Raw genomic sequence first — 27,821 nt, 5'->3', positions numbered from 1 at the left:
ATCATTTATTCTGAGACTTTTTCTTGCCCTGGGCACAGTTCACAGCCTGGCAGGACACATGAGCAGATGAGGACACAGCAGGAAAAGAGCATAAAGCACCTTGAGATTTGGCTCAAATATAAACAAAGTTAGTCAATACAACACCTTGCCATCATTAAATTAAAAGCTGAACCAGGTCACAAACACGGGCGTGTTTCCCAGGTTAATGAAGGCTGAGCCTCGTCCAATATTTATTTGTGTCTGGCAGGTCTGTATGTATCCAACAAGGCTCGATGTGACATTTTCAAAAATCAATAACTTGGTCAGTCAGATTTTGTCTCAGTCGCTGAAGCAAGACAGCTGAATCAGGAGTGTTGACAGCTACTCATGTAAATCACACAATTTCTGAATCCTGACATCAGGGCTGACAGTAGTGCTGCTGACCCTCGATGAAGACAAACACAGAAGAAGCCACACATTCTTCTGTCTTCTTCTTTCTTACCTATTTCATACAAATATTACAAAACTGTTTCACTGCCCTTTTCAGTGATATGTCAACTCCCAATAAACCAGATTGTTGAAAACATTTGCGGTGGGTGAACGATAATGAGAACATCCTGTATCTCCTTCATGCTGCGCATCTTTCTTGTTCCCTCTGCTTTGTGCTCATGACACTTGCTGATATCATTCGCCAAAAGGCCAGCACTAGCATTGCCACTGCAGCCACTTTGTAACATTTTACAATATTTCTGCTAGACAACTTGTTACATATCATGAACAAGGAAAACACCTGCATTCTGCATGACGGGCTCATTCAAACAAAGCCACTGAGGCCTGGCTGGCCTGGGACCAGGGGAGAGCCTGCATCCCACAACAGTCCTCCAGCCTCACTGTGAAAGCTCCATTGAGACTGACAGTCGAGCAAATCAACAAATAAATAAGTAAATACCATTAAAAATGTATCACACATACGTGTGCATGAATAAGTGAAAACATGGTTTGGCCAAACACAGGCGGAAATATTTCTTATTAAAGAAATATAAAATATTAATTATTGATGTAGACGCCCCTCTTCCTCCTACACAAACCTCACTAGACGTTGCCTTTACTTTCCTCTGCTGATGTCACTCTCACTGGAGCTGTTACTTCATTGGTCAGTCTGACAGCAAACTGGACAAACACTCCCATCATCACTCACACAGTTGGCAACCTTATGCCCAACATCCAATTATTAAAAGATCTTCCACATACATTGTGATCAATATATTCGAGGGGAACCTGCTCAGGGAATAGCCCTTGGTGTAGTTAAGAGTTTTAAATCAATGCAACTGCAGAAAGTACAATTCTGCTTTATTTAGTTTGAGTAGTTTGGTGAGAATTTTCCATTCCCTTAAACAGCTCTCAACAGACCAAAAAACCTGATAACATGCTCTATCATCCTCTCTTAAACTTTGCTTGCTAATGTACCTATTCAGGTATTTCTCTATGCAAAGCTCCTAGTGCCTCTGTGACATCAATAAATCATTACCACACAGAAATTAAATTACTGTCAACACACAAGATTATTGGCACCAGCACTGTTTTTTGCTAAATTGTGTGGCAGCAGCTGGGACTTTGGCAGAAATCTAGTGAATTGCCCTATTCTTCTTGAGCAAACACAGCTAAAGCTGTCTAAGGTTCTGGCACTGGCAGATGATACAAAGAGTGAAGTGCAGAAGTAAAAATCGTGTTTGTGCTCCTCAGTAAAACAAACAGGATAAACCTTAGACTGAAAAATCAACTTCCTACTTGGAACCAAAGGCAGTCAGGGTTTCTATGGTTGTAATTTTGAGAAACAACAACCTACAAGTAGTCTAAACCATGGTTTATTCATGTATAGTAATTATATGAAGGTGACATAATTTCACAAAGAAATTTGGAAATTTTGGAAATACATGTATTCGCTTTAGCTTAGCTTAGCATAAAGACTGGAAACTGGGGGAAACTGCTAGCCTGGCTCCTTCTACATGTAAACAAAAACACCTACCAGCACCTTTAAAGCTCACTTCATAATACTTGTTTGTTTAATCCGTACAAAAACCGAAGTGTAAAAATGACAAGTTGTGGTTTAACAGGGGTTATGTGCTAGCCAGTGACTTCCTGAAGTCTTGTTGTTATAGTGAGGTTGCCTGGCAACCAGCGGGGACTCAGGGCTAGCTCTTTCCACCTGCCACCGGTCCAAATTGCCTTTGATTCCCCTTAATTTTTAATATTAGGATAAAATTGTTGTTATTATTTTTGTTTTGTTTTAATTACTGCATCTTAATTTTTTTCTTTGATCAACTCCTGTTGTTCTCAAATGTTCTCTATAAATAAATTTTACTTTATTTTTTGACTTTATGCTGAGCCAATCACCTGCAGCTCCAGCTTCATATTTAGCAAACAGACATGAGAGTGGTATCAATCTTCTTATCTAACAAGATAAGAAAGCAAATAAGCATATGCTGTAGATAGTATGTAGACAAAATGTTCTGCATTTGCAACTCTCCAATTTACGATCATTTGTTACCCAGCAGCAAAAATCAACATCTGGAACACAGAAGTCTAACATTTGCTTCATGAGTACACAGTAGTAAGAAATGACCAAAGACAGCACTCACCTCTATGAGTTTGCGTTCGTAGCTGGCGGCCAACTCCTCAATGTCACCCATGCACTTACTCTGAGGGACAGGGGCCTGTTCTTCACTCGACCGCAACACTGACAAAGCTGCGAGAGACAGAGAGAGAGAGAGACAGCGCAGCTACATTTACACAGATGTACAGATGCTGTGACATGTCAGAGGCACAAACTGCAAGGAAAAACTCTTTTCACGCCCAATTATAAACAGTGGGTTTCTGCCAATTATGCACATTGTGTCGTCTTGTGCAGCGAGTTGTGACACCTGCGGCTGGTTGGTGCTTTTGTTTCAGCAGCGAGAGAACAATACAAAGGGAGCAGCAGATCTATATAATATACACGTTAACAGCCAAGCAAGAGTCATGAATCCCCATTTTATTTAATTAATGTCACACACCGAAATAGATATGAGTCACGCACATTACAGAGAACATACAATCATGAAGGGAAATGCATACAAACACACACCCACAGAAAGATGCATAAGCTCACAAATACTCTGGTTCATGAATACACTATAAGATAATGTGTAAAACACACATTTTCTTCTCTCTGAGAAAACTTCTTACTGTTCTGTCGAAATCATAAACTTCTCCCCTCTGTCACCCATCGCCTGTTTTGCTCTTTCTGTTCAGACGGAGCTTATTGTGTTTTTTTGCATTACTGTAGTTCGCTAACCGGCTGAAGTCATCACGGCGGAGCCTAGAGCAGCTCTTCTGAGCCCATAAACATCAAGTAATCGGGTTGCCTCAGCAAAGAACAGCAGAACTTAGCAGAAGTTGGAGCTCTGTATCTTCGCAGAGGGGTGGGTGGGAGACGGATTGTGTTTTCACCTCCGCAAAAGCAAATTAGCACCGTTATTTCACCGCCGCCATGCACAGCTAACACCCAGACAAACACACTGAAGGCTAGAAGGGAGAGACAGGGAAAGAGATACGAGTAGAGACAAAGAGAGAGAAAGGGAAAATAAAGTACAGACAGAAATTTAGCATGTCCAAAGGCTCCACAGAGCTCAAATAAACTTGTGGTGATGGCTCTTCAGGGAGGATCTTTAGAAAATATACGGCTGGACTGTGATTGGATAAGGAGTGGACCCCCAGCAAGTGTCTGAATGTCTAGACAGAGTGAGGCAGGTATTGATGAAGGCAGCCAGATCATTGTAATTCCACATAGATGGAACCGTAGGGGAGAAAGCTGCTGAGAATAACAGGCAGGTATAGATATACAAATAACAGCACTGATGCCCATTCCACCACAGATACTTTTTTCTTATTTACCCTGGGGATGTTCACTGAGTACCAGCATGGTACCTGGGTGGCCCTGCTCAAGGAAAACTTACCAGAACATGTTTAGAGAAGGGGGAGTATGACTGGGTGCCATTACAGTAAAGAATCATGTCCTTTAACCTTTACAAATCACTTTTTGGTGAGCTTGATGGAAACCATCATGAGGGTGAAGAAAGATTTGAAGGAGAAATCAGTTTGGAGTTTGGAAAAGACCGACATTAACTAAGAGGCTCGCAAATGTCGGAATCGCATATCAGCTCTTTGAAATTGGCAATTCCTCCTTTCATGAGGGACGGTCCTTCATGCATAAAGAAAATAAACAAGAAAGTATGTTTTCTTCATATTTAGAAAAGTTGATACGCTCTTATGATAGCTGCCACTGATAAGTGCTTCTGGATCAGATACTGAATTAGAAACCTTAATCAACACTGACTTTTTGTTGTGTTTTAAATTCATTTTACCATTCCGGGACCCAGATGCATAAAATTTGCATATATGCATTCTTCTCCCTTAATAACTCATATATGTATCAATGCTTCTGCCTGTTCTACCACTCATGGGACCTGACAATGAAAGAACAGCAAAGAAGAAGAAGTACAACTTTACCGGTTGTTGCCATCGACACGATTCTCCAACAATGCCGGAGCAGCTGTCATTACGTGCAGCTGTGGCTATTCATGGCACACGCATCATTAAGTCATCATTTACTTATAAACCACTATCGGCGCTGATACCTTAATCATCATTATTATTTTATAATAAATGTTAGATCATTTGTTTACAGCGCAGTAATCAAAACAGACTTTACAAAGTATTTCACATGGATAACATGAAAAGAACATAAACAGGGTAACAAAATGATCCCTCTAACGAAAGAAATATAAAATTCATCACAAAAAATCTAAATTTGGTTTATATATCAGGCTTTGATTGACATTTTATATATCACTATGTAGAGGACAAAATTTAAAAAAAAAAAAAAAAAACAGTTACTGCTGGCTAACAATCAAAACGAAATGTTCTAAGATTTAGATGCCATCTCATCATTATTTTTCCATCTCAACCTTATCATATCACGCCTGGTCTGAAGTCTGTGAGAGGTGCGAACATCCTTTTTTATAAATAACACTCTATGTGTGGGAAATGACTATCTGCATGGTTTTTGTGTGTACACATCATTTATACATCTAGTCCCGGGTGTTAAGAGTCAGTTTGAATTTCATAATTGTAACATTTTATGAACAGACCCACTCCTGTGACTGCCAGGATGCTGCTGCCTCATGACTGACAATCCCATCCATTGTAAGACTTTTCAACTAGGCTGCTGATCATCTTTGTTATTACTACTTGCTTCATAGGATTCAGTTTATAATGACACGAGTTAAAGAAAAGCTGCAACTCCTCACTTTTAACTTAACTGAATATCAAAACTGCAATCAACTAATAAATTAAAGGGGACCTATTATGTTTTTCCTTATTTTCAGTCATGTATATAATGTTTCAATGTTGGATATTCTTATTAAACGTGGCCAAAGTTTCAAATAATGACGTAAACGTATGAATGAGCTCTGAACATTCCGATTCCAACTGTTTCTTCTCCTTTCAGCCCAAGCCAACGTTGGCTCGTGATGGATTTCTTTATATGGTCATCTGCTCCACACACAGCGCACGAGTTCACTGCTGTGCTCCGCTAACATTATGGCATTTTTCCATTGTTTTGGGGGTAGTCACGTTGAGCCAGTCGAGCTGGCACACTGTGAGTGTTTTTCCATTACACAGCAGGGCAAAGTAAAATAAGCTGTTTACCTGTTGTTTACCAGGTGTGATGGTTGACTGCAGCTCTTCATCAAATATCATCATCACTGTGGCTGTTTCTGCTTGTACTATTCCTCCCTGCATTATTTCTAACTGATCTGCTGAACAAAGAGCTCCAAATATCTCTATATGGTGTTATGTAGAACTGTTATTATTGAAGAATAGCAGCTGCTAACAAAGCTCTGCTACTTCAGTGAGGAACACGTTTCATTTCCTATAATAAAAGTCTTCCATTATTTAGTCATTTAAAAGCTTTTAATATGAAGCAATAAAGCAGAAAATGTTGGGTTTGCATCAGTGGTAACTTAACACGACTCTGATACAGCTGCCCCTCGGCAGGCTTCCAGAAAGCTGGACAATCAGAATAGAGTGGGCTCATCAGGAGGCAGGCCTTAAAGAGACAGGAGCTAAGACTGCCTGTGAGAGACAGAGGCTGAACTGAAGGTCTGCATAAATCATGCAAAGCTACTCTAGTGGAGTCCCAGAATAAAAATATAGATGGCAATGAGCATAATAGGTCCCCTGTAATGGACTAATTGTTTTTGCACTAATTTACAGCACACTTTGGAACAAAACCACAAACACACACACATATATACACAAACAGAAATACACAGAACTCAAACCAAAACGTCAAAGTTCTGTAATACTGCAACCTACAATTACTGGCACGGCAAAAATGTTACACACACACACACACACAAACCAGCCCACACAACATGACTGTGTAAACAGATTTACATCCCCACAACGTGTGGAATACCAAGACCACATGCACATATAGAAAGTTGTAAATACACATGCGCTCACACAGACACACACACACACACATACACAGAAGCTGACAGAAGAGCATTATCATGGCTCCTGCAAAAGGCCCAGCGGCACAGCAATCCCCAAGCTTATCTCTGGCCCACCAATAGCTCTGTACTGTATACCTCAGTCAGCAGCCTAATAGCCTAGAAAACTACTGAACACACATGCATGCCATGCACACACACACTCACTACACACACACACGCACAGAATGAAAATATATACATACTTTAAAAAAAAAAAAATACTGAAAGATCCACAGTCAGAGAAGAATCCAAGGAGACACACACACAGAAACAGGAACAATGGCAGATAGATGGCAAACAAACATACACACACACACACACACACACACACAGCTGCTGGGGAGTGTTGCTCAGTTAGTTTTGTTATTACATACCAGCTGTCTGCCCAATTTTCTAGAGTCAGGAACATCTGTGGATGCCCCCTCCTCTCTCTGATTCATCCCCCCCACCACTCTCCTTCTCTCCCTCTCTCCCTCTCACTCCCTCTCTCTCTCTCCTCTCTCTCTCTCTCTCTCTCTCTCTCTCTCTCTCTCTCTCTCTCTCTCTCTCTCTCTCTCTCTCTCTCTCTCTCTCTCTCTCTCTCTCTCATTCGCCCACACACCTCGTGTATGTTTCATTATTAAGAGCCTATCAATGTGTCAGGTAACAGAAATCCAACTTAAGGGGGTAAAAAAAACTCTTAGCTGAGGCAAATTGTTACTGCAAAAGCAACCGTCAGCAATCCTCTGTGTGTGTGTGTGTGTGTGTGTGTGTGTGTGTGTGTGTGTGTGTCATGTAGAAAACTTCAGAAATGTTGAGCTACATATGAGTGCAACTGCTGCAGAAAGAGTATCAGATGATATTATAAAACTGTTTATTGGTGTATGTGTGTGTGTGTGCTGCTGCACCATCCAATTCCCCAAAGTCTGCCTCCCTTGAGTTTTCACCTGAGTGTGTGTGTGTCTCCCGAGACATCTCTGTAATGATCACAGCGTGTGAGATAATGAGCCAGTTTAGTGAGGAGGTCCGCTGAGAGACAGACACACACACACACAGGCCATTGGTTTCATCTCCACATCGAGTAGAATTTCCCCAAAAACTGGGCTGAATGTTCAACCGAGCAGCACGCAGACAACAGTACATCAAAGTTATGGTTTTGCTATTACTACTGTTGGCCATCTTTCATGCGTTGACAGTTTAAAACCGCTCTATGATACAAATTATTAAAGGGACCGTATTATGAAAAATTCACTTTTTCAGTGCTTGTGTGTATTTTTTTCGGCTCTCTGATGTGCCTATTAACACACAAACTAAAATGAGACAACCCAGTCAGTTTGGTGTGGGCTGGCTTGCTCTGTACTCTTGTTATCCAACAAGCCATGCAGATGTGGTGCCCCTTATGTCACCTGGGGCTTCATTGAAATTGTACCGCCCCCAATCTCTGCCTCTATCTCCACCCACTAAATTTCCTGAGGTCCGCCATGTTTTTCTCACAAGCGCCGGCTGGGACCCGGCTAAACTAAGCTAAGCTAAGGGTGAAAAATTTGCACATATCGCAGGGCCAGGGGACAGAGCGAGTGCTGGCCAGCTCTGGAGGAAAGAGCTGGAGAGCAGAGCTGGAGAATCCTGCGTTGCTGCTGCTGCTGTCTCATCTTCTGGAGGAATAAACACCCGATTCTGCTCTGATCCAGAGCAGATTACCAGCAGGAGGAGTTTATTTTTTTAACTTTTGGGATTAAGTGGATTTATCTTCAAACTCGATTCTCTACGTAGGTGGAGCTAAGTTAATACCGCAGTCGCACACCACTTCAGCTGCTGCCATCAATAATAAACATCTTAAATGCCAGTGAGTTTATATCATTTTAAAGTTACATGGTATGTAGATATCTATGTGTATAAACAATCTGTTTATTGCAATTAAACCACAGCAAAATCTAAGTTTATTTTAGGTTCATTCAGGCTGAGCTTCAGTAACATCACTGCACTGGTTGGGGATTATTCGGTGACTGTTAAACACAAATGATCCTACGGTCAGAGTTGCTCGAGTAACACGTGGCGTTTGGTGTGTTTGCTGAACCGCTCATGGACCCCGCGGCAGCCATGTTTCTCCAGGGTTCAAGCTCAACAGGTGCCATGGCAACTAGCACATCCCGCAGAGGAGGGGTTGAGGTGGGCGGGACAGGCACTCAAACAGGCCGTTCTGAACAGGGCTGTTCAGACAGGATGAGAAGGCTGCTGTAGTGCTTGATCCTTGTGGTATTTTGACCAAATCATTTCAGATACATTTTATTAAGACCCCCAGGGAACTGTGTTAACTTGTGGAAAAGAGGTATAATATGGCCCCTTCATAATATTAATTAAATTGATTATTGTAAACAGCCTGCATCATTATAACACTCTTATCCAAAGCGCTTTGCAATTGGCCTCTTATTTGCACATTCACACACACTCACACAGCGACAGTGGAAAGCTACTACACAAGGCGCTGGCCTGGCCATCGAGAGCCAAGAGGAGCTGGGACAAACAGCTGCTGGACAATCTAGTCTACCTCTTGAGCCACAACCGCCCCATTATGTACGTAGTAGTTCAGATAACACTAATGAACAAATATGAAGCTCTGTTAAATATACATTCTCTGCTAGCCTGAGTACGTTTTAAATCAACTTGTACTTATGCTTCCATAGTAACACAGTCTTGCAACTGGCTATATTTTATTTGGCACAGATTGAGGTAATGTTAATCAAAACATGAGCAAGTTAATTTATACTGCCAAATCAGTCAGAATGACTAAGAAAATGGTTTTTAATGTGTTTGATTGTGTATTCAGCGTCTGATTTATTAAGACAGTGGCTCACTACACAGTCAGCTTCTGGACGGTGCTTTGGACCGCCGTCCAAGACACACACTGCAAGGGAGGAGGAGCTCATTAGCTCATACTCATTAAGTTCAGGAAAGAAACAATATCGTGACTATCTTGATTATAAAAAATGTATAATTTGGCTGCAGTTAAATTTACTATTACTAAAAATATTAATCATAAAACAACTGTCCTTGTGGCTCATGTAAATCCGATCAGCGCTTTGCCTGCTTTTCACAGGCAAAACTGATAGTCGCGAATTGCGTGAAGTTTGTAAATCCAACGGAATACATAATCAACCTCTTAACATGTTCTGTTATTCTATTATTTGCGTGACCCTCCCTTAAACGCGTATACAATGAGGCAGACAATCACTCCAATGACATGCAGACTCCAGCCTGGTGTGTCTGATAGATACATTTCCTGTGGTTGGAGCTGAATGCGTTACATCTGCCGCTGAATAACACAAAAAGCACAAAAGCTTAAGTAAATCTGGCTCCCAGTTTATTACTGAAAACTAACATCCAATTGTCCAAGCCTTTTAGAGTCCTTCATCTTCTCTTTTCTTGTGTGTTATTTCAGACTCCCATGAGCACAGAGCTGTGAGAGCTGCAGTGAGATGGCTATCATACATACTAGATACTGGTTACTGTACAAACAGGGTGGATTCCCCTCAGACCACAACAGTGAACGACTCTTAAAGAGGCAGAAAAGCAACAAAAGGTGGTCATCAATACTGAGAATACCAAGACAATACATGTCTTGAATGAATCTTTAGTATTTGTGGAAGAGGTCACATGATCAATAAAGGTGCTCAGCGTGCCCATCTGTTTCAACTAGACAGGAAGTATGGCATTTATATTTGTGCAAGATAATTGGGATTTTTCCATTCAGTGCATCCTCCATATTTCAATTGTTTCCACTTGCAGACCAGATGTACATTGCAGCTTTATGGAAAAAAAAATCCTTTCTGAAGCAAAGTGTTTCTCACATATCTGGCCTGGGGTGTCCAGGGCAAGCTGTTGGAAACCGCCTGCAGTCTGCAGGTCAAGAGATCGAGAGCTTCACCACAGAAGTGGTGGGTGAAACGTGGATGAGCAGAGACTGGGAGGACTAGGTCAGAGAGAGACGAGAGGAGACAGCTTAATTCAGTGTGACCTTCTAAACATCACATATGGCAGCCCGGTTCATATACAACCCACACTGTGCTCCTCATGTAACGCTCAAAAACAGCAGTAAGGCAGGAATGCAGAAACCTCCCGTTAGAAAGAACATGTAGCTTAACCCTTCTGTGAAATCTAGAAATATCCCTCTCAAAGTGGAGGCTTTGACGGGTGATAATAACACCGGGTGCCAGTAGTTGTGGAAGCGGGGGCAGGAGCTGACACACTTGACTAATACTGCTCCGTCCATTAGCAGTGAGGAGACGTGGCTCTGCATCCGCGACCCCGGAGCGCACAGCGGGCTGGAGAACAAACAAAACGTCCATCCTTCTCCAGCCGAGGAGCTCCACAAGCCGCGGAGAACCTGCTCAATAAAACATGTGCGGGGCTCCCTCCACAATAGGACTAATGCGCAATCAAGTGAAGCCCTCCTTGTAATGCCGTAACAGCACAAACCCGCGGCACTCACACCACTGTGAAATTGGGGCTCTTGTGAATCTCGTCTTCCATATCTTATCTTCCTATGAAATTGCTCCATCCCTCCCAGCTCCTGCTTCCCGTCCTTTGTTCTTTCTGTTTTTGTGCCCCTAACTTTCTTTCATCTCTCTTCACTTAAAAAACATGTCCTTGTTTTGTTTGAGCCTTCTCCTCTATGCAGTATTGATTTGGCTTCTTTCTTTTCTAACTCCTGTATTCCTTCCATTGTACTCTTATGCAACCTCCGTTCATCCAATTTCTCCTCACCTACTTTACCTTTGAAATCTTCCTCCTTCTCGTCCTTTGTCTTTCTCTCATCTCTCCTTTAATTTCTGCTTTCTGCTTATCAATCATTCATTGCCGTTCAATTTGACTTGGCAGCGCACCGTGCTGTGGTGCTACTGCGGTCCCATGCCACTAATCATGCATGTTATGGAGGCCAGCCACTTTCCACCATGCATATTAATGAAAACATGTATAAAAAGATTTTTCACACACACACACCAGCGGAAAAAGGTGCGCACCACACACGCAGGGAGACGTCAGAGTAAATTGGGGCTCAAGGTTCATCTGTATTTCATTATAAACCTACAAGATCAAAAATCACGAGAAAAAGAAAAAAATGTCTTTGTGGCTTGCTACGTGAACAATAGCATGCATTCCTCTCACTCTCACACACACACACACACACACACACACACACACAGTTGAGTTAATCACGCAGTCAGGCCATACATTGTTGATGGGCTGGCTAGGGAGCAGGCAGGCGGCTGACTGAGTTAATTAACGAGTGCTAATCAAAAACAATCTTCTTTCATTTTCTAATCGTTCATAGTTCATTTCTCGCGTTCCCCTCCTTCAGATAACAGAGGCCTTTGTGTATCCATGTATGTGTATTGCGGAAGAAAAAGGGAGAGAGCGGGGGAGACCAGGCCAGCTCGCTCCAAATTACACGGGACAAACAGCAGAAGCTCAGACTCAGAGAGACTTTCGTTCTCACACACACGTGAGGCAGAAGGTGTGGAAATTGCTATTCTCCTCGCTTTTGATGGCTCCAATCAGCAGGCTCTGTGCCGGGCTGCTTATCACCAGTGAGGAACCACCGACATCCTGATCGCACATAAAAACACATACAGCACATGCACACATAGTAGCTTTTTCCACGCCTGTCTTGACTGTCTCTGCGTGGGCAAAATTAAAGCGAAAGAACAGCGACTTTTAGTTTGAGCTTAGTAAGAAATTTCACTTGAACAGAGTATAGTGAGAAATCTGAACAAACGGCTAAATGTTCAGAGGCATCAAATGGAGAGGATTTGGATTATCAAGTGAAATTACAATACCCTGCACCTTGTTAATGTTTTAATTGAACCATCAAGTCATATTCACAGTAAAAAAGAGCGTTGCCCTCACACACACATTCAAATCTGTCATTTGGAAACCATCGGGCTGTTTGTGTGTATTGCTCTACTTTCATTTCAAGAGTGCTCATTGAGCGTTTTCTCTTTTTTTTTTATCTCTGTTCTTAGAAGTGTCCAAAATAGCTCCAATCACAGAAAACCACTGCCATCTACCATCTATCACAACCAAACCGCAGCCAGTTTCCAACCCTGCATCACACAAAAGGTGAAAAGTGGTTGAAAGTAGGCGACTACTTTTCTTCTGCCCCAGAATATCCTTTTTCACAACATACACACAGGGTCAAATTATGTCCCGAACCTTTGAATAGAAATCTGAAAGCAATTTTTTGCTGGTAATGTAGGAGTGCAACGGTGTGGATGATTTCACTTGACTGTATTTTTTGACTGTACACTGACCTGCTCCTTTACAACAATGTCTCAAAAGAATCAGCTCAATACCGAAGATATAAATTGTAAGAATAAAATCAGATATTGGCAGATGGTGAGGAATATTAATGGGTGAACAAATTCTGTTTAATGGAATAAAGAGAAATCCAGAGTATCAAGACAAGATGCCTCAAGCCTGGAGACATAACAGCATCAAAGATGGCTGTACTCATGCAGAACATTTGTAACGGTAAGAAAACACACATCAGAATGGCTTGAGACTTGACATTTTTCTTCACTATTGAAAAATTTTTTGAATTTCCTCTCAGCTCTGCGGAGCATTTTAGTGTCTTTCAGCTCATTGTTTTGGTTTTACTGCCCACAACTTTGGTTTCTTCCCTACAGCACCAAACTTAATTGGACTTAAATTCATCAGAAACATGACTCAGAATGAATGCTAATGTTGCTCCATTTTGATAGATGTATCAATAGGCATCTGTTTGCTGAAAGGTTGAATGTAACAACTTTATATGGTAATAATATGTCAGTGTTCTCTTAACAGCTTGTAGCACAACAAAGGTGCAGAAAGTCATAATTTTACCATCCAATTTGACAAAATTGAAATAATATATCAATAAAACAATTCATCTTAAATGGATTACAGAGATCTTTCTCTTAGAAAACTCATTTTTAAACTAATAATTACTTTTTAAAAAAAACACTGTGTCCCAAGTATACTCTATATAGTAAGCTGTCAGCATGCATAATGAACTGTAAACCAAGAGGATGCACACAAGTGGAAAAATAAAAATTGTCAACGATGAAGGTTACGGGAAGGTGCCATTGAGAAAAAAACAGTAATTTGTGCTAATCCAAGCGTACAAATTATTAAATCGAGAGCACTAATTACTAATTCAAGAGCGCAAAACATTAAATCGTTTTTCATCTCAATTTCACCTCCTGGCCTCCGTAGAAGGATCCAGGAACTCAGAAACAAAAAAAATGAAGTATCAAATCTTTGGGAAATCATTTTCTTTTCTCTTAGTTTAGAATTAGTTAGTCTCTTTGAATCAGCACGGCTTTCCAACAGATACAAAATCTCCTCACACAGAAACATCAATTTCTCCATCAGGGATCACCAGAGAATCAGAAAATCTTTTTGTTTTACATTCTCCAACAAACACCTTTAATCGCTGTTACAATAATGACCCAATTTAGCTGCCAGGATCAATAAAGTTCATCCGTCACATTTAGAAGGACTCAGACGATTCAATCTGATTATGTTACGCTGAGGTTATAATGAGAGATTCAGTCCGCAATCAAACACTATCCACTTCACAACTGATCAAATCAACGGGATGATTGTTTGGACAAGCGCATAATACAAGTAAACCTGAACAAGCTGCAAACTGGTATGTGAATTCAACACTTGTCTAATTTTTTGACAAAATTATCTTTTCAGCTCTATGAAACAGTTCAAGCTGGAGGACGCAGTCACATGTGTCTATACCAATCTGTATATACGATAACAAGGATGGCTTAAGTCTTTGAACATATGTGTTAAACATATGGTGTAAGCTCTGTGCAAATGAACATCACTATTTCTAACCTGCTGCCGCCAACAAATATGCCCTATCTTTACTTATTCTGTGTTTTACCCTCAGCGCAATATGTTCTTCGGTTGTAATTACTTATTATCTTCAATTCTCCATGTGCTCTATTCTTGACTTCTGTTCTTCACTTCTGCAGTGACCCAGTTTTTCCCCATGGGGATTATTAAAGTTTCATTATATCATCTGCTCTAATCTGAAGCATTCAGCCTTTGTTTAGCGTTCACACCTCTCAGCGTTACACGAACACTCGCAGGGGTTAGAGAGCACAGCCGCGTGCAAGCAGTGTGAAATGCGGTGAGAGCCACAAGAAGAGAATGATGAAAATGATAAGATGGGACACTGTCCATGTAGGAGGAGGGGTTGGCAATCAATATTCAGATTACATGTAATGGAATGATTTGATAAATTTTAATGGGAAATGTAAAGGCATGTAAAACGCTTAATCAAATATTCTCTTAATCTGAAGGAGAACAATTAAAGGATTATGGTGTGCATGTGTCACTGTCAATAATGCAAATGCACAGACACATGCATGAGCACATGTTTCACACAAAGAGAGACATGAAATGATTTCATACCCGTGTGAAATTTACATAAGCTCACACACACACACACACATGCATGCAGAATATAAAACAGAACAGCTCACCTCCCCCAAAACTCTCCCGTGAAAAATCTCATTTCACAAAATTAAACCTGTGGAAAAACTTTCTTCATTCGGCGCATATTTAGTACCTTGATGGCTTAAGTTTCCGCAGGGGGAATCTCAGTTGTGTCAAAACTCTGTTAGAAGCAAAAAAATAAGCCATTTTGCTATGGTGGTCCAAACTTTTTTTTTTTTTTTTAATTTCTAGAAATATGATAGAAATGTCTTCTTTCTGCCGTGTGTTTACTTCACCTCAACGGAAGATGAAGTTATTGCAATAATATCGAGGCAAAGAGGGTCCTATAAATGTGTTTTTGTTGCCTAAATGGTGCGTTTTGCTTCCATTTAGTGATCACGATTCCATCTTAATTTATTTAGTAACAAAAGACTTGAAATCCAACTTCTTTGCAGGATATGATTGTACCTCTAAGATAAAAAGACTCAAGGGGAAAGAAACACCGCAGGAGGTGCCGCAATTGAATTTGGGTTTTGAGAGACTCCACATTAAGCACAGCATGCCCAGATCTATTCAACAAATAGGAGGAGCTTTAAGAGAGTGATTACTGCTTATAATGGCACGTTAAAGCAAAGGTTATGTTTAAAATTCACATTATCTTGGCTGTGTGCACCAAGAGGATTGACTTCCTGCTAAATCTTCACTCGTTTTGTTGTCTGTTTCTAAAGCAGCTGAAGGTAGGACTTCAATCTTTCCATCTTCTGTCTTCATATTATAAACCGTATGTCATTGTACACTGAAGGATGGGAGAGAAATGTGTGTGAGCAGGTGCTTGTGTGTGCTAACGTGTGTGGGTTTTGAGCGGTGGGGAAAAGAAGAAAACCTAATTATTCCTGTGATCAAAGCAATTATTAGAAAAAAGGGAAAAAAAAAAAAAAAAACTCTGACCCAAAAATGTCTCAGCTGGAAAGCATCACAGCTCAATCTGCTGCAACCTATTAAAAGAGTTATTAAGCATTCACAGAGCGCTCACACACTCATGCATGGCAAAATTCGCACATTTACAGAACCAATCACATGAAAAACATGAACAAGTTTGCTTAAAACAATACTCACGTACAGCGGGTTCCATCCGTTTACTTACAAAGTGAGTCACAAACACACAATATGCAGCCGTTTAAGTGACTGACAAAAGCACTCACATAACACAGCGTGTAGCCATTTATATTCAGTTATGCAGGAAATATTGTATATGCCTGCACATTAATGCACACAGTTTCATTTGTAGATGACATCTTGCATTCCTGGTCTAGACAGGTCAGGAACATACTGAGCTTGTGCCAAACCAAAACTACTGTAATGTGAAATAAATCATGTGTCATAGATATTGAAACTATAGTAAAAAAGAAGTAGTATAGCCTTCTCTCCATGCTGCAAGACTACAAGAGGACCAAAAATGCAATATAAGGTCTTGAACTACAAGTTGGATTGATACATCAGACCTTATTTTTTTGCCAATTTTAGTTTTCATTCAAATAGCTCATTAATGGTCGTCACTTTACCTGCAACTGAACTGGTGAGGAGAGTTGAAACTCACAATTTCTTTATTGTAAGTCTCCTATACTGGTTCCTATACGACTGGTACCTACCAGACCGAATCGCAACACAGACTTCGGTGCCACTTAAATGCCTAAGCTGTCAATTGAAATATTCACCCTCTGGTGCTTCAGAACGGACCTTGCAGGCAACAGAAGCATCACCACACATGCTTTGGCTAGCTAACATTACACTTGTTCTGATGGCAGCAGGTAGCCTACTGTTGGCTAATAGCTACCTTAACAGTCAAAATGCCTGAAGCTCACGGTCTAAAGTGTAGTTGTATTTCACTAGAAAGGATTCCAACACTGGGACGTGCAACAAATGTTTAAAAACAATTGTGTGTAAAGCGAGTGCGTCAAATTTAATGAAGCATCTGTTTTAAAAGTATGATTTTAGCACCGGTATAGGAAAAAACACAAACAATAACCAACCCTAATCACATGTCCATCTGGCTTTTTGATACCTTGAAAAGCTACAGACTTGAGGTCTCGTTGCAAACCCAAACGCCCAAAAACCCACCCCAAACCAGGTTTTAGCCCCTTCAAAGTCCTGTCGACTTCTTCCTCTGTCTGTTGGGCCACTTTGTGCTACAAACATCTATGTGACAATGCAAGCGTGTGTTAGACTGCATTCAGATCGAAGCCCTGTGTTTAAACAATGCAAGGTGCTGTGTTGTTACGGATACCAGTGAGACAATGAAATACGATGGAGGAAATCCAGTTGAAGATACAGATTATAGATTCAAAGGCTTTTTAAAGTCTGCGATATTATCATGGCAGCAACTGTTCTGTCTTTTATCATGACGATCATGTGGTAAACAGCAGGAACACGAAGTTCACGTTACAAAATAATCCAACAGGAATCTGTGCTTGCATGTATGTGATTGGCCAACGCAGCTCCATGCTGGGTGACATCGTGTTGCGATGCAGCAAAAGTTGATATCACAGTTATGTACTATTTATGTATAGTGTAGCCACATTAATCCCATTGTCCCAAGAGAGCAATTTCCAACTTCTGTAATTCTAAAATGATCTGGGCAGTAAAGAATCTGTTTAATCTGGGAACCTCCCAATTAGTTTGTGCAGGATAATGTAACAGAGTCAAGCGCTCTGTGTAACAATGGCAGACAGCCAGGTTTAACAGGATGTGTGTGAACCTTCACTGAGGTCGGTGACACACTTCTGTTGAGACTACTACTACTGTATGTAGACTTATACAGCCGTGACTACAGTGCGTCATCAAAGTCTTCTCGGTGCATTCACCCATGTAATTAGATGTCCACTTGTGATGAGATCACCCAAGAGGCATGTTAGTGACTTAAACAGAGAGCCGACCAATCTTCAAGGACCGAGGGAAAGGCCGAGGGCACCCAGCTTATTATCTATTCCCATGACAATATGGGATGTTTTCTTGGCTTTTGCTACCTGTCATTTCTACAGTATTGGCTTTATCTCGTAGTAGCAGAGTCCACAATTTGAGACTTCATTACATGTTCAAAAGCATACAATCACACCTGGCGATGTCCTGAAACAGGGCTCTACACTAAGAGTATTTCACTCACATTTGCCCCTAAAAATATGTGCTAACCGGAAAAATAATTTACGAACACAGTGCGCGAGTAAAGATTACAACCTACCTTAATCTTTTTTCCCCCCGCTGCTAATCGTTCAAAAATAATATTTAATAGTCAGATAATGTACAACGTTTATTAACAGTAAGTTACATTAGTTTCACAGAAAAGAAATGCCGCAAAGTAAATAAATATCATCTGCTAACTGTAGCCTCTGGGGACTAAGTTTCTTAACTTGACTTTCTGGCTGAAAATATTTTGCCTGAAGAACACGTCTGTCTGCGTTCCTGTCAGTCTATGAAGCTCCGTCTATTTGTTAGTCAAGAGAGAAGAAGTACACAGCTTTAAAAAATTTTTTATGAAAAACCACTCTCAATGCAAATTAAAGGTATTTACTCTCTCAGATGTTTTTTTGTTGAATCCTGTGAGGAAAGAGGAAGAACACTCTCTGACTTGGAGATTGAATGAAGAATAAATGATCTCACAGGGCTCTACGCTAATGTTTTTCCCAAGCAGTACTCCTAAATTTTTTCATTTAGGAGCACATAAAGAAAGTTAGGAGCACAGTGAAAAATGTTCAAGTAACACAGAGTTTATTAACTCAGTAATAGGCCGACTTCTCTGCGGTTTATCTTTCACACATTACAAGTCATTACACTGTCTTACTGTCTTTAGCCCATTGCCAGCTACCACCTGCTGCTGTTTCTGCTGTGCTGTGTGTGGGTGTGCTCAGGTCTTTGTCAAACAGACTCAAATTTAAATACACTGAGGGCAGCCTGATGCAATATCTGTATTCTGAGAGGACACCGTTTCCCCCAAGAGAACAGGAACTGAACTATCATTCACCTTTTTATGTTGGACCACAGTCAAGAAGCTCATTCATTAATAAGGAATAGTTCTCAATGATTACTCGATGAATTGATTAGATGATCAACACTAACTCAGAATTGATTCAGCTACTTTGGCTCACCACTACCCTCCACCTCCTTATGGAGGCGCTGAACAGACTGGTGACGGTCAGATGAACAGCAACATAAGAGTCAGCTGGAGCTTTGACAGTCACTAGAAGACCATTCATGGCCCTTTGTTTGTTTGAGTGTGGTTCCTATGTTGTAGCTGAGCTAACGTTAGCAGCTTAGCACCAAGAGGCTGTTCAATGTGTGTGTGTCTGGTGTGTACCTACAAGCATGATTTGTGACATAACAAGTTTGGAGCCAATCAAGGGTCAGTATACAACTTCTACAAGTGTGATGTGGAAACTTGAAGCCTCCGGTGCACAAACACTGAGAATGAACTTTTCAGTGAAGTAGGAGACATCTTGTATCCAGCGGTTAAAACTTTTGAAAATGAAAAACCTTTGCATATTAATAGATTCTGGAGGGAGACTAAGTAGATGCAATTTTAAGGATTTTAAAGAGATAATGAATTAGTTCAATCTATGTCAATGTGGCCCTCCCTTTGTACTGAGAGTACACATAAGACAAAGACAGATGTGTGCACAACAAAACTTTTAATCTGCTCAAACAGTATTAAGGCTCAAACAAAGGAACTTAATAAGAAAATGTCTGGTAAAGTTTACTTTCAAGATGAAAAAAATCTTGCGCTTTGAGCGCGTTGCTCCTTTGTTCTTCAGTGTACATCTGAAAGAGCAGATGCAGTATCCCCAACCTGTGTCTTGTAATGTGTGGCTGGACAGCCATACTGTAGATCAAAGAAAGTCTAGTCCCTGAATAAATTAGGTTTCAGTCGATACAGCTCTTAAGTGTGAAAAAAGGACTAGCAATGTCTGTAAAACCATACAAAATTGTGACAACAAAATTTAATGGGTGAGATTAGACGTGCAAATCTCCTCCAGCAGTGTTAGCGATGCCAGCGAAAGACAGCAAGAGGTGATAAATCTAGTTGGTGGGTATAAAAAGGATGATTTAGTGAAAAGCTGTAATCCGACGTCTGGTTCCCCATGACATCAGAACAGCTGGTTTCCTGACTCCCAAGGCTACGAAAAAACCGCCGGTGACGTCAGCAGCCGCCCGGCGCTTCATTCTCCTCTCGTCACTTAAAAGTGAAGCAGCTTTTCTCGTTAGTGTTCAGCAGCTGCAACATCACGCAGTGTGCCAGCACTGTCTTTCCCTCTCTAAGTATCTCTCACCTTTCCCACCATGCATACAGCAGAGAAGCATTGCTACACTAATTAACTGCCATTTTGGAAAGTCAATCTAATAGCTTTTTGGTTATTGTGTTAATAGTCGCTGTGCTGTTAAAGGGCAACTGCGCTGCTAACATCCAAGTTAATCACACAGACCATTCGTTTTGCTGCGGCTCTCTGTTTAGGCAGCAGTTAAAGCATGAGCCGCCCACTGACCAACTACCATTTAACACTGATTGCTAAAGGGGTCAAATTATTAACAACCTACATTATGTAACGCCTCAGCAGCAAAACCTCTAGACCACAATTAGATAGCAGGTACAGGAAGCAGCTCAGAGACTCGTTAAGAAGCCTACAAATGTAGCTTCAGGAATTTGGGGATTTGAGGGTTTGAATTCAGAACAAAATGGAAAAATGGTGGGTGGAAAAAGTTAATGAGGGGCAATCTCGCCTCTCAGAAAGTACTGACGAAGTGCCCTGAATCATCATGTGAGCTTTAGTATGTTGCTTATGAAAAAAATCAGTCTGCTCAGTCAGCCACCCCTGGTGAAATAAAGGTTAAAACACTTGTAGGATGGAAAAGGAATGAATACGTTGACTTCTGGGCAGAGCAGCCACTTAACTCTCAGAATAAAAGCATGTATGTGATTCGCCTAATTTCTGACAAAACTAGATCAAAAGTCACTGTGTAGACAGAAGAAAATGGATATAAAATGCATATAAAAGCTACACATCACCATGACAGGAAAAACTGTAACCAGGAAACATCTGGCCTTGACATTTACAGGTGTAGTACTGCCGAGTTTTTCGCGCACTTAAAAGGCAACATGAAGCCATACTGTAATAATAAATGAGCACATCTCGCCACCCTGTCTACCATGGATCGCCACCCAAACATACATTGAGGTAACAGCATCTACTGCATTCCACTGACTCCACTGCTGGTTTGACAGAAAATACACTAAAACTACATTTGTGGGACCAAAAGATTGTTGGTGGAAAATAATGAATAATGTAGCAAGGAGAGACATGACTAGCCAGCTGTGTTATATTGGTAGTAGAGCTACAACTAAAATGTTCTATACAATGCCCTGGAGTTTAAGTCAAAATGTCATGTTTCGTCCAACCAATAGTCCAGATATTCAGTTCACTGTCATGGAAGACAAAGAAAACCAGCAAATATTCACATTTTGAAGTTGAAACCAGAGAAATTTTGGCATTTTTGCTTGAAAAATGACTTTAAATTGTTTGTCAAAGTAGTTTGTTGTTTTGTATTTTTATTATTGTGTTAGGTACTATCAGTAGTGAGTTCATTAATGGATTAGTTGATCTACAGAAAATAAATTAATGACCGTTCACAACTGATTAACCATTTCAGTTATGCATCAAGTGAAAATACTTAAGATTTCTTGGCTACATCTCATATGTGATGATTTGCTGTATTTCTCAGTTTTATTTCATTTCATGAACTCAATTCCATTGTTTAGTTTTGGGGGTTTTTTAGTGTGTTTTTGACTGTTGGTCAGACATGATCATTAATTAGAGGTCCAGATATTAGTGGACATTTTGAAGACTAAGTAATTCACCAGTTCATCTAAAACCAAACTGATTAATTCATCTTTATGGGTGTGGGTGTGGTCAGAAGTGTTGCATCTGTAACCAGCAGTGATGTCACAGTGTATCGACACACCCATGAGTACACATTGCAGTAAGCTGATGCATCAAACCACTAGAGGTCAGCAAAAACAACATTTTCACTTGGAGTTGAGGTGTTCTTCACTGAAAATAAACATTAGTCAGAGCTTTAATTTTTTTCCTTCAGACTATTTCAAAACAAACATGTCAGATCTGACTTTTCTGTTCCTCCTGTTACTATCTGCCTTTGTGAACAACCATTTGTTCTGGACAAACTGTCCTTTTTATTTTTGTGTCATAAAATAATCCTCTCCGCCTTCTCTCTCACTCTGCAATGAAGCTAAGCTCCAACAAAATCAGAGCCATCAGCATAAATACACACTAGAGGCCAAACAGGCTGCCAGTCTTCTCAGTCACTGGGCGTCATGCAGGAACATTTTCGTATTTTCCTCCTAAACATCTCTTACTTTTCTCTGTGAGGTTTGCTCGTACAAGTGTTCCAAGTCGGATTCAAAAAACTCTCCGAACGGCCTGAAAAAAACTGTCGTAAATTGCGCGTTTCAGCCTAATGAATGCCACCTGTTCATGAGGAGGTGCACATTCGTGAGATGTGATCATAATCCACAGCCCTAAATTGGCCATATGAGGCTCCATGTTGCGCTATGTTTGTGGGCGAGTTTCATTCACAAAAAGTTCTTAAAGAGTAAAAACATTGCGCAGCTTCAAGTCCTGCTGTCAGAAATCAGAATACAAACACATAACAAATTCAGGAGTGACAGTAGGAGACCTGAAACAATTAGAAAAATATGAAGTCTAAGTACGAGAAAATTGATGAATGCCACAAATGTTCTTAAATCACTCATACGTGCATCTTAAGAACAAATCTGTTCGTACAAGTGGTTCTTGCATGAGGGTCTCATTTATTGAGAGCAGTCATTCTAATACGTAAAATGAATCTGTTATGATCTGTTGATGTGTTACTGCTGCATGGAATACTTTTAATGAGGATTTGGTTCAGGTGTCTCAGGAGTGTTTATTCAAAAAAGAGAAGACTAGATCTTCTTGTAGGTGTTTGAGAACAGCGAAGCGAGATACTGAGTCTTAGAGACGGTGCCCTGTGCTGGTTTTGTACGCCCGAGGGGGAGACGGGTACCAGCGTGGCAGAATGAGCATTAAGAATTGATGTTCCCATCTGGAGGACAGAGGAGAGGAGAGAGGAGAGGAGTTTCTTCTTTCATGAGTTGATAAGAACAATCCTTTCATTTAGTATCACATGAAATGTGTTCTGTCCCGAACACTAAATTAAAAAGAGGAAGACAGAGAGAGGGAGAGAGGGGGGAGGGAAGACTGTGCTGCTGCAACCTATTAGCAAGTGTAATTTAGACATTTCCTATTTTAGAGCTGAGGGAAAGCCAGAGGAATGGTGACAGAGGGAGCCTACTGAGAGTGACAGAAAGACAGAGAGACAGAGGGAGATATGAAAGACTTAGAATTAGACCAAGAACGAGAGATAATGGAAAAAAATGGGAGGGCGCAGAAAGAAAGACAGAGAGAGAGAGAGAGAGCAAAAGGACAGAGGTTGATATCAGGATCGGCAGAGTCTTTGATTTTGATGCTATCAGTGGGCTATTACGAGTGTGAAGGCAGTGTCATGATCACTCTCTCTCTCTTTCTTTGTCTCACACATGCTGATATGAGAAAAAAAAAAGAAAGAAGAAAAGAGGAGAGAGCCAGGGTAGTGCTCACTTCAGAAATACAAATCAACACATCCAGTCCAGGAGAGGACACACACACACACACATGCTAATACATAATCTGATCTGGGTTTTTTTTATGATCCAGTCTCCAGTGACCCATCGAAAGGTTGCCAGACACAGGTCTTGTGTGCTAAAAAGGATGAAATATTAACAGCTCAAAATATAACATGATCACTGCCAAAGAGAAGCAGAAAATGACATGCTGTCGTGTTTATGAATAACTAACGCAGGTTTAACTTCAATTTTTGGCCACTTGGGGGCAGTGGAAACAAGCTGTAAACGCAATATTGACATATTATCACTTTATAAAGTTAATATAGCAAACTTGTTAGCACACCGTTGCTTATTTACACGTCTAGAAGAGACTGTGCAACATTAGCGGTCATTTAGAAACCTGTTTGTGCCCACCTGACAAATGTAAATCCAATTCACACTCATTTTAGCTAAAATATTTGGCTCTTAGCTGCTAAATGCTCTACTATGTTCACCAACTAGTTGTTAACTTCCTGGGCAGGTGGTTGGTGGTGGTTTTATCAGAGCTTATGTTGAGTTTGGTGATAATTCTCTGTAGGTTCATCACTATGAGCGACCCCTTTCACATCACACGGTCATTTTATCTATTCTTGCTATTCAAATCACTATAGCAGCTTTAACTTTAATGAAATTTTCTACTTCATCATCACCATCATCCGAGCACATTGAGTCCCCAGGTAGAAGGATGAAAGAGGTGGACAGAGTGTGAGCATGTGTCAAACTGGCGCTCATTAATGTACAACCTCACTGCCGCCGCGGCCTTCTCAACAGGTTCAGATCACTTCATCCCGTGTCTCGAAAAAAAGAGCAGAGATGAAAAAGACAGACTGTGACAGCTTTTTTTGGCTCTTTGTCCTCTCTCTCCACTAGCATCATTAGTCAAAGCCTTTATCAAATCAATGATCTGTTTCGCCGGCTCGGAGAGCGAGGTCAGCGCACGGCAGAGCGGAGCAAGATGTCTTTCCAAACTATTTAACAGTGTACATCTCATTTCCTTGCAGGCCATTACTGTAAATCTACATTACGGAGGCCTGTCAGTGGTCGTCTGCTTCTCCTCGCACCATTACAGACCAGTAGACACACAGACGCCATGCTGGAGACTCATGGGCACACTGCCATCTATGGGTACGAGATACTGGCCTGCTGGTGACAGTGAAGATAACTGGAGCATCTACGGAACAAAACAACAATGCACTTTAACTGCAGGTCACTGATGGAAAGTATTATATACAGACATACAGTAAATATTCTCTTTACTACACTTGAAATTGACTTTATCTCTAGAGTTCTGGAGTCAAGACAGAAGACATCTATTTTATTGGTCAAAATTATTCTTATTCCCTTCTTCTGCTGTGAGGTAACAAAATAATTCAAGCCAAAGCCCTCATCTAAATCAAGTAAATGTTGTATAGACACAAGTATATAGCATGATCTTATGCCACATACCACAGCATTTATAGCCTAAGCTAGTTTGCAATACCCATCCCTAGATGGGCTTTTGAAACAAACCGTATTTGAAATGATGTTTGGTAGTATTTCAGCAGTCGGAAGTATCAACTGATTTGGTGTCAGAGTTGCCATTTTGCCTCAAACATGCCAGTTTCTCTTCATGTGTAGACTCAGAACGCCAGAATACAACACAGGCCCTAAGAAATGTTGCATATTCAACCAGAGGAGCTGAAGCTAGAGCTGGACGATGATTTAAATATATTATCATATATATTATCATATCATATCTATTATGTCGTAATTAATACGATCATTTATCAGATTTCAGCAAAATTGTATTATTGTATGTGATCTAATCTGCACATATCTGTTGTCATGTCGTCCAGCGCTGGGTGCTAGTTTCATTTTCTCCTGATGTAAAGGAGCTCACATGATCTTGCCCATATGGTATCGTTCTCTTCACCTACACATAGAGCAAACAGCTGAATGATCACACGAGTCACTTATTCCATATGACCTGACAATGACTTGAATAGAAAGTTGAAAGTTGGTAGTAAAACCTGCAGTTTTACATGAATCTGAAACAAGATCAGAAATGTTATCTAAATGTCAAAATCCATTCGGGTAAATCACTCAGCGAGGCATGTCGAGCAAAGCAAGTAAAATAAACAACAACATGTCATTACAAAAAACACTCCCAGAATGTGTTAAGTATTACAAATTGCTGATATCAAACAGAGGAGAGAATATCTTAAGCATATGCATATTTTCTTTAATCATACAGCTGCCATTCACACCACACCGCCACGGACGAGAGGACGTTTAACACCTGAACCAAAGAAGTTCCACTTCCTGAGTTCCTAAACAAACATTACCGACTGCATACGTTATTTAATCAATACCAGAGCCAATTACGCAGGAGATGAGGCTGCTATTACACACTGAAGTTCGGGCATCGCTAATCACTGGAGGTGAGAGCAACTTTCAATCAGCACCAGCTGCTCCTCACTCACTGCTCTTGAAAACAACTGTGCCGTGTTAAGATTTTGTTTTTGTAAACTCTTCAACTTCACCTTGTGTGTGAGTCATGAGCCTGCCTCATTCATAACCACAAAGCGGCTCAGTGCGCTGTAGCTAATAAGCTCTGACAGCAAAACTTGTCAAAGTTTATTAGGTGGCCTTTAATCATGCCAACTTATCTGCAGACACCCAAGATTTTTCTTTGTCTAGCTTAATCAGCGGTGTAGTCCTCCAGAAAACACGAGGAAGAAACCGACATCCGAGCCTGCGAGCGGTTCAAACAGCGAGATGACCCCTGCTGCTGTTGTGTTGATGCAAGGGATGTGCATTACGTTCCTGACATATGCAAAACATACTCACAATCATTAAGTAGCGAACTTCCAGGAAGTAGTCTTCAACTTCTCTGATGTCAACAGCTTCCTCCAAAACATCCTGACACTTCTTTTCATATTCATATTTACACAACAAAGAAAAAAAGCATCACTTTAGAAGCTTTTCACATATGCAGAGAATGAAAGGGATGAGGAATGAAGCAAAAACACTCTAAAGTGTACACTTGTGTTTCTTTTTTTTCCCCCTTTCGACTTACTTTATTATTGTGACTGTGACAACAGCTCAGTCATGGCAGCGGCTCCAAAGACAAGCCGACATCAGCTGCTACTCTACAGCTGCTTTCCATGGGTGGTCAAAGGTCCGGAAGATGATCAAATATAGATACAGCGACTTATTTATATTTCCACATCCGCTCCGCATTAGCATAGATTATTAATGCAACAAGAGAGGCTGTGAGGAAGAGAATAAACGTGAGAGAGTGAAGATGAGAGAGAGAGAAAGAGATTGCATGAGGCTCGGTGCCAGTATTTAATATTTCAATCATAGATTGAGTTGCTATGAAAATGCTTTTGATCCAGACTCCAAAGGACTTTAACAAAACAAGTATTTCTTTGAGTTAGCTATAGCACAGTGGGATTCACTGACGGAGAAAGTCCGAAAAATGCTCTGAAGGAAAAAAAAAAAATCTGTTCTCACTAAGTGAATTCCCTCCAAGTGAGTTATCTTCATTATGTTGTAGAAAGTTCTTTTTTTTTTTTTAATCTTCAGCAGTTTTGTTCTCATTCTAAGATAAAAGATGCCAAGGGGTTTTGCATGTATACTGAGTGCAGGGGACATGCTAATTCTGAGGACTCATTTTAATCAGAGCGACAGAGTTTCCCAATTTGAGAGGAAACAGTGACTAGCAGGGGGCATGTACTGTAGAGGATAACACCATAATGAAGGTTTTGGTTTTGAATTCAGTCAACATTTCACATTAATGAACCCAAAGTGTCTACATCTGATGTAGTGTTAAACTGTGAAAGTAAAACTCATATACAAGGGACTAAAAGAACTAAAACAAGTTAGAGCAAAGAGACTTTTAACACTTTCTTTTGTATTGAGGACATCCAGGGAACGATTGTTGTCTAGACAAACATTGTAGCAAGTGAGAACGCTTGACAGACAAACACATCTTCAAATTTCTGCTGGAAATCAGTAGGAAATTTGTTTAACATTCATATGTG

General features: G+C 40.6%; 1 protein-coding gene across 6 annotated transcripts in view; it reads right to left on the bottom strand.

Moving 5' to 3' along the window:
- Positions 1-27,821, bottom strand: part of snx29 (sorting nexin 29) — a 149,392-nt gene that overhangs the window by 70,317 nt on the left and 51,254 nt on the right. For all 6 annotated transcript variants that reach the window (XR_006399360.1, XR_006399359.1, XR_006399358.1 and 3 more), the window contains exon 15: positions 2,619-2,725. Coding sequence is in view for 1 of the 6 variants with exons in the window: in XM_044337314.1 (XP_044193249.1) it covers positions 2,619-2,725 (107 nt within the window). In the remaining 5 variants the exon portion in view is untranslated. The remainder of the gene's footprint in view (positions 1-2,618; positions 2,726-27,821) is intronic.

The sequence above is a fragment of the Thunnus albacares genome, chromosome 20 (genome assembly GCF_914725855.1).
Source record: "Thunnus albacares chromosome 20, fThuAlb1.1, whole genome shotgun sequence".
NCBI classification, from domain to species: Eukaryota; Metazoa; Chordata; class Actinopteri; order Scombriformes; family Scombridae; genus Thunnus; species Thunnus albacares.
This window is presented reverse-complemented; position numbering and strand designations above follow the sequence as displayed.